The following is an 8,585-nucleotide window of genomic DNA, read 5'->3' as shown; positions in this document are numbered from 1 at the left end:
TGAATGAGTTCCTATATACCAACAGAACTCATTGAAACCAATGCCATGTTTAGAATTTGCAAAACAGAAAAATTCACCTGCCAAAAGACGACGTGGAGAATTCTTCATATAAGGGAACAAATCAACTCATGGCTAGTTTCAATTTGGAACCGTTTTCACATTTGTAATATCGAAAGCACCGAATGTTGGTTTTGTTGTTGAACGCATTTTTAGTGCCCGGTTTTCCCATATCGTTTCGAATTCCTTCTATGTTGCTAATATTAATTCGTCTAATCGTTGAAGATCTGTCCAAATTGTTGGCGAAATTATCTTGAATGGTTTATATGTCCCGAAATTCCCGACCCCGTCCGACCCGGAATTATCCGACGCCCGACGGGCGTCCGAGTCCCGAAACTTCCGTATTGCCCGAGCACCCGAGCTCGGGCATTTTCGGGAGTCGGGCCAAATTTTCAATTTCGGGCGGGCGTCGAGCGGTCTTCGGGCACGATCTGGAGCAGTTCGGGCGGGCGTCGGGCCGATTTTTTGGCCCGCTTGCGACCTCTGGTCCCAACTAACACAAAAATGAGCGTCAACGTTCACATTTTTCAACGGCATTATTTTTTCGGATGGAGAAAAAATGCGGTTGTCACCACGATACACGCGTAACTTTTTTATCACCTTAAAGAGCACTCAAAATACTATGAATGCACATATTTTATGTTGGTTGTCCGGTGGAAAATGTTCACACCAAAAAATCTTGAATTTTTTTTTTTTGATTTTTTAAAAATAAATTTTGAAACTTTTGACTTGGCAGCTGCGAGGAATGTGTGTATTTTTACAAAAACCACATGAATGTTAATGACTAATCAAGGTTGACATTTTTTAGTTTGACAGGTGGTGTTAGCACGTCCATTTATATGAAATATCGAAGGCGTCCCAACTAACACCAAATCTCAATCAACACCAAATTACCTTATAAATTATATTTGTGATTATTTCCTTCATTTAGAAATTGGGCTCAATGCGAACCAGTAGCGTTCACTCAACAAAGCGATGACATATTTAAATTTGCAGCACAACACTCCTCATCGGTTCAATCATATTTTGCTGTTCCACATAATACTCCACTAGGAAAATTTCATGGTAACATCAAATTTGATTGAAAACTAAATTTAAAAAAAAAACTTTCGTTAATATTTTGTTTTGTCAGGCAAAAATGCTGTTAAAATATGGATGTTCATTCGGCATGGAAGCCGATCAGCAAAAGAAAAGGAAACCGACCTATTCAAGAAATTACCCACCGTGAGTTCATAGATATAATTGCAGATTTTTCATTGGATTGAGTGTGAGATTCTTTAATTCAATTTAATTTTAATTAATAATTTCGCAGATTCGTAATAAAATGGTTGAGAAAATATCCAATAGCAAAGAAAAATGTCCATTATCAAAACAGAATTGGGAGAATTTGAAGAAATGGCAATGGAATGCTACCTACGATCAAGATCGAATGTTGACTAAAAATGTAAGTTCAATTTTGATGTTTATTTTAAGAAGTTGAAGCAATTAAAAGCGTCTGTAATTACTGATCAGTGAGGTGCTTCAGCATTTATTGGATTTTGTTGTTCGTTTCATTTCATTAGGGTAAAAAAGAGCTTCAGACTGTCGCCCGAAATTATAAAGAAAGATTCCAGCATCTTTTCAAAGGCCCTTATGACAAAGATCATTTCAATGTATTGTGCGCCAATACGCCACGTACCATAGAGAGTTCTAGTGTATTTTTGGACTCAATAATAGGCGAAGCAGCGCGTAAAGCAATTCAGAACGTGGCCGATGACGATGGCGAAGATATAATTAAGGTACGAAATGTTCAATCGTATTGTCTGTAATGCACTACAGCAGCAGAATATTTTTTGCAAAACGGTTTTGTAATGGTCAATACAACAATTGTTCAACAGGCTTATAAAGATGTCGATTTTAATGATAAAAACAAGAAAATCGACGACGATCCAAACTCTGAATCAAATCGATTTCTACGATTGCCGGTGTACACAAATATAATCAAACGAGTCAGTAAAGAGTTTTACTTTGATGTTGAGGATGATAAAACCAAAGCGGAACGAGTCAAGAGCATGTACGATTTATGTCGATATGAACAGTCTTGGGATATTGATGGGAAAAGTGTCTGGTGTTCGGTGAGTATCAATTTCATTGGATTCTCAATGAGGTTGAAAACTAATTGAAATGTTGTTGATTTTTTCTAGATATTTTCGAAGAAAGAACTAGAGGTACTTGAGTATTCAAAAGACTTGAAGGCTTTTTATACGGAAGGCCCATCTGGAAATGAATTGAATTACAATGTACATTGTCTATCCGTTATCGATATGATGAAACATTTGAGTGTTCCCAGTGGGCCCAAAGTTACCGCATACTTCAGCCATTCACCTGCTCTATTGTCGCATCTCACCGCCATGGGTGCATATAAACAGGAACCAAAACTTACAGCAAATAACTATGAAGCGATGTCAAAGCGCATATGGAAAACAAGTACATTTAGTCCGATGGCAGCAAATTTCGTTGGCGTCCTCTACAATAACAATACGGTTAAGTTCTTTTTAAATGAAGAAGAAATGCCCTTGCCAGGATGCAAAAATAATTTATGCGATTTAGCTCATCTTAAAAAGCAATTTGATCATTGCAAACCACAACCAAAAAAACCAAAAAGAGTTAAACAACCTAAACAGAAAAAATAAAAGACAAAAGAAGCTGATTTTCTATCAAATGCTTTGAAATTTTACAGTTGACATTATTCAAATCAAATCTTCAAAATGTTTTACTTTTCCAACAAAATTTCAAATTTTACCCAAGCAATAAAACATCAAGTTATTCGAACATGTAAACCAAATATTTCAAATTCTACTTAAATACTAGGAAAAAGGTTCATTTTTTCCGTTTTATAAAAACTGAAAAAAACACTGTAGCATACACTGAGAAAAAAATGACTTGATTTTTTTAAACCGTAGTTTAAAAAGGCACTTTTAAACGTTTTTTATTGACATGGCTGAAAAAGTTTAAAATTGCCATTTATAGACCTTTTCAGTTACGAAAATAAAAAACGTTTAAAAGTGTCTTTGAGCCATGTCAATAAATACCGTTTAACTTCGGTTTAAAAAAACTAATTAGGTCATTTTTTCTCAGTGTACTATCTGTGGCTTATATTCCCATTGTGCGCGCACATTCATTTTGCATTTTTGGCAAGCGTAGTTAATGTCAACCCTTTGCGAATAGTGTACACACAGATACAGTATTTTTTCAGCTACACTGAAGATATCTGGAGTGTCCATTGTTTTATAACGATCTATCAGTCCGTTTTAGAAAAACAAAAAAAAAAACATGCGCTGCTCATAACATTGGACGAACTCTTTTGTGATTTTTCTTTAGTTCTACACAATCAACGTACAAAGATCGTTTATATCAAGCAGAGCAGCAAAGTTTTTACTATGCTAATTTACATGAAATATTATGTTTGCCAAAATGAAAGTTTTATGGTCTCTCGTACACTCTTTATCGCTAAGATATTGTTAGCATTCAAGTTTTTTTTGTTTGGTCAGATTATTCATGGCGTTGGTTTTGCAAAGATTTATATTTGCGATCGATCCTCTGAAATGTAGCTCAACATCGATCAGTCTACCAACGGCACAATACTGTTTCACAAGTTGCAAGAAATGTTCCAAGTCGAACACCTCTTCGTCTTCGGCAATCTTATTCTTGCGCATCGATTTACCGAAAACCTGGAAGATTTTATTTGTCGTCCAACGAATCTGCATCTTGATTTGGTTTCTTTGCGGTTTTAGTGAAGTCGATCAACTGACCTGTTCGGTTATTAAAGCCAGGAAATATCCGCTCTGCACGCAAAGTTGAAGTAAGTCGGTCACGGTGAGATGATCGAAAATCTTAATTTGAATGTTGACATTAAGTCCGTGGCGTAGTCGATAGTTTTCATCGGGACCAATCATTTTTGGTTCCTTAGATGTCGATGTTTCGTTAGCTAGATCGACCAATTCGCCTTCGTCCGCATCTGTGTCTAAACGACGAAGTTTCTCGCTGTGGGCACTCATTCTGTATACGTGTTTTCTGTGGAATCCTGGAATCAACAAAATCGAATCGAGCACTAGTCAGTTTTTTTCTTCAACTGAAAAAATAGCTGAATCTTAATTTATTTAATCACTTACCAAACACATTGGGCCCAAAATTTTTCTCCGCTATTCAATTAAAAAAGTTTAAATGCAGTTTTGAAGGCCTTCAAGAGTAGATGCTGTTAATGGTTAAAAACTGTCAGATCGGCTTCAACTTGGCCACGATATGGCCATGAAACAGTGTTCCCGATTTGGACCCGACAATGTAAAAACAGGTCAAAATTCAAACGGTCATAATTTATCATTGAAAGGTCAAACACACATGATGAGTAGTTATAAACCTTTCTCTTGGGGTTCCTAACACATCACAAAAAATGGGAATGAATATCTCTAGTCAATAGCTCAAACATTCGTCACATACATTAACCTCAGAAATTTTATATATATAAAGATAGAAGATGAAAGTAGATATAGAAGACGATACCCGCACACCAACAGAGAGAGTGGAGTACGTTTTTCGAGCCGCCTTACTCACGCTCGTACTTCCATTGCGTCTGAGTGATGCGAGCGGGAGCGTTCGCACGATCTCCATTCAAATGGTTCCTTCGATGAATATACTGTGATGTTTGGAATTATGTGTTGCGTGTGTGGTATAAGATGTGTGTGTGTGTTCCTCTCTCACTCTCTCTCTCTCTCTCTCTCTCTCTCTCTCAGTGATTTTTCACCGAGAATATTGATGATGATGGTGTTCGGCCGTTTTAATCGCTGCTATATTTTTATGTTGATTGCCTTTGCAAAACCACGCCGAAATGTGCTGCAATTGCATTTCTTTATATTCATCTGTTGTCGTTGCCGCTGTTGCTTTTCTTCTTCTTCTTCTCATTTTGTCACAAACGAAACCAAAAATGTCAATGAAAATAACAATTTTATCAGCAGGTGGCTTGGTTTGTGTGAAATTCCAATGCAAGTATAAAGAAGATGCAAGATGACCATGAAAATCTTGGCTTGCCTCTCATTATCTCTCGAGCCCATAAAATAAACGAATCGTTTGTGTCTTTAGATAAATGGGACAAACATACCTTTTGGCACCTGAATGTATGTGATTTGCAAAACCAACGAAATTCATTCAAATTTCCCTCCGTACCATCGATTGTCAAATCCTTGTCAGATGGCGCTGGGCTCAGATTTTGGCTGCTTATCTTAAGGCTGGTTCTCATTCTCATCAATTTCAAATTCAAACTTGTTGTGTGTCGTTCGACTTAATCATACGATACAAATGCTATTATTTTTGTTCTTTTTTATCATCGAAAATCAAATGTTAAGCATCTGACCAGTAAATGTGCTTGAAAAGAATGCATATATAACATTGCACAGATAAATCACAGAATAAATAATGAAGAAGGAAGTCGAGCTGTTTAGGTAATTCCACGAAGTGTAAGTGTATGAAAAAAAAAGAATAATGCCAAAACACATGCAGAATTCGAAATCTTGTAGGAAAGCTTAAAAAAACAGCAATCTTTGGACTGGAGTTACTTCTGAGAAGAATGATATTCGACTTAGGCAAGCAAGCGAATCCAATAGATAATTCATTTGGAGTATATGTAGAGTAACATGTTCGGTGTATAGCTAGCTACTGGTTTATAGCGTGAATTTATTTTTCCTTAATGAATGTGATTTTTAAGCTTTTTGTGAAACATTTAAATAGTGCTGGGTTCAGATATTGGCTGCTCACTTTAAAGCTGATTCTCATTCTCATCAATTTGAAACACACACTTGTTATGTGTCGGCACTGTCGTTTGGTTTCCGTTTGTAATTTTTGGTCTTTTTTCCAGCGAAGAATAAAATTTTGAAAAATGCATCTGATCAAAAAATGTGCTTGACAAAAAGTCTCTCTTTTTTTTCCAATAGGATTCTGTGATCGCAATCGCATTCAAATCGTGAACGAAAGTTAAGCCAATTCGATTGGATATTGGAAAAAAAGATATCATGGCATATCATGTAATTTTACCACCAACATTTTATTCTGGAAGGAAAGGAAATGAAAGAGAAACACTCGGGACGTGCATATTAAATTACGTAATTTAGTTCAATTTCATTTAATCTCAAAACAAATCGGTTGATCATTATTAGATGCTTACGAACTTGTATAAGAGCAAAACTGTCAAAACTGAAAGAGTATGGTTGTATAGATGCTTACTAATAGTTCACAAATTTATAAAATGAAGCAGAAATGATGCATCTGTTCACAGCAAAGAATAAAAGTCTACATTTGGGCGTTTTTTCAGCTAAAGACGCATTCAGCCGATAATTCTGCTAGTAATTTGAGCTGCAGGCGAAATTCTGCTTATGATCTAGTCGGTATTTCGTCTGAAACTCCGTTTGCTAGACAAAATATAAGACTGGGCGCCTCTACCAGTCGTAATTCCGCCTAAATATGGACATTCATTTTTTACTGTGTTGAATTCTCGATTTAAACCGAATTTTGGGTGATTTAAACATTTGAAACGTACCAATCAAAATTATGATCGATCGTATTTTATGAAATTATCGGCAAATGTAATAGTCAATATTTTTTCACAGGGATAGTCAGGCAATTTAAACTAATTTTGTGTGATGAACTTTCCGTATATCAAATTACTAAGTTAGTGATACTAACAGTCACTGAGATAGTATTCGGAAAACGACTAAAACTAGCCAAACTGATTGAAATTAAACTTTGTATGAACATAGTCACGTTTATGTAAATGTTTTCGTGTAAATGTTATAGCCAAGCATCTAATTTCAGATATTCTGACTAAATATTGAACTGAACTTAACTCTATTTTGTTTGAGTTTTGAGTCAATCAATTTTCGCTCAAACTTCCGAAATCAGTCAACTGGAATACAGTCACAATATTTACGCAAAGATTTTTCAGCATCATTAAAGTGGTTTGATTTTGTCTGGTGACATAGAGGCTCTATGAGAATTAATTTGGTTCTCATGAACCAATTTTTTCTTCATTTGATTCGTCGGCATTATCGATCGTCAGATTTATTTTAAAATTCCGAATCCGAAAGTAACCGAAACGAGTTCATTATGTTTTTTTGCGCCGCATAAAAAAGAGTCAAAATGCTAAATACACTATCTGTTGTTATTTTTTGGCACAACTGGTTTAATTCGAGACAAAGACCAAATATGATGAAAATGCAAATCTCATATTTTTGAATCGAAAACATACTTCCCCGATAGGTTATTGTTTGGCGACATTTCAAGAGCAAAAACCTAATATCCATATTTAAAAACTATATCAATAATCTCAATTTATAACCATACACGTTCCTTTTCTAATTTTTCAAGTATTTTTTCTTTGATTTAAATCAGAGGAAAAAAACGCAATTTCGAATTTCATTCAAAAACGTTCAGCTATTCCAATGAAAGAAAATGAATGGTTTGGGAAAAAAATCACATGCTGATCTCTTACCGTTTTATGTAAATTTTATACGACTATAAAAATAGACTGCGTATCGAATGAAAACCACATAGTTTAAAATAACAATAATTAAGTCAATTTCAATTTTATTTTAATTCAAACAAAAAAAAAGATCCTCTTACAAAATAATGTTCATGTTGACAATAGCATGGGAAGCAAATCGTGTCGAAAATGAACTCAATTGAGCTGTTCGATCGCAAGCTTTGCGTTTCAAAATTCGACAAACCGGCTCCATTGAATTTCGAACATTCATGTTCCATTTTTTTCTTAATTCGAACACCGATTCATTTCCAAAAATTGTTTAAATTATAATACAAAGTCTTATTGGTGAATACTATTACTCTTAATTTACATTTTCTTTCTTTTTGTTTCTCTCAGACAAAATCGTAAGACTCTATATTTTGAAAATTAAAAGATTCAGGTTTTGAACAGAATACACATTTTATTCAGCAGCAATCTATTCAAGGGGTATGACTGAAATCATATCAAATGATTTGCAATATAAATAGTTATTGATGATTCGATGTGGTCGGTCAAGTGTGTGTGTGCGAGTGTGTATGATCTCTGACTCCCAATCAACCATGTATTTTATACATAAAAAAACCCCATCAAAATGATCACTTGCAAATGATCAACATGTTCTCTAAATAGTTTTCATAAAACTATCAACAAACTAAACCTTTCTTTTGAAAATGGAAAAAGCAAATAATAAAAACGGCTTTAAACGGACACATTTCTTGAACGAAAATTTGAAATGTTTTTCTTACTTAGAAAAACGAAATATGGCAGCAACCCGCTATTGGCTGGCACTGTAGCTCAGTTAATGCGACTGTGAATTTTTATTGTTATCTTAAATACAAAGAAAAACTAAACGCGAATTAAACGTGCTTGATGCGAATCTGAAGATTTTCACGATGAGTTTGTGTCGCCGCTGTTGTTGAGTGGCCGGCAACGATACACAAATGCACTGGCAGAGATATCGTCGTCAGTCTTTAGGCATACC

General features: G+C 35.1%; 1 protein-coding gene across 1 annotated transcript; it reads left to right on the top strand.

Annotated features, from left to right (window-relative positions):
• Positions 1-873: 873 nt before the first annotated feature.
• Positions 874-2,739, top strand: LOC129571018 (multiple inositol polyphosphate phosphatase 1-like). The gene is made up of 6 exons (XM_055450752.1): positions 874-1,122; positions 1,190-1,281; positions 1,370-1,501; positions 1,620-1,835; positions 1,935-2,171; positions 2,241-2,739. Exons 2-6 carry the CDS (start codon positions 1,213-1,215, stop codon positions 2,727-2,729), a joined length of 1,143 nt encoding a protein of 380 aa, XP_055306727.1. The 5' UTR covers positions 874-1,122; positions 1,190-1,212; the 3' UTR covers positions 2,730-2,739.
• Positions 2,740-8,585: the final 5,846 nt, after the last annotated feature.

This window comes from Sitodiplosis mosellana, unplaced genomic scaffold (assembly GCF_009176505.1).
Source record: "Sitodiplosis mosellana isolate CC-2019 unplaced genomic scaffold, AAFC_SMos_1.0 Smas_scaffold_1073, whole genome shotgun sequence".
NCBI lineage: Eukaryota > Metazoa > Arthropoda > Insecta > Diptera > Cecidomyiidae > Sitodiplosis > Sitodiplosis mosellana.
The sequence above is the reverse complement of the archived record's forward strand: the minus strand, read 5'-3'. Positions and strand labels throughout refer to the sequence as shown.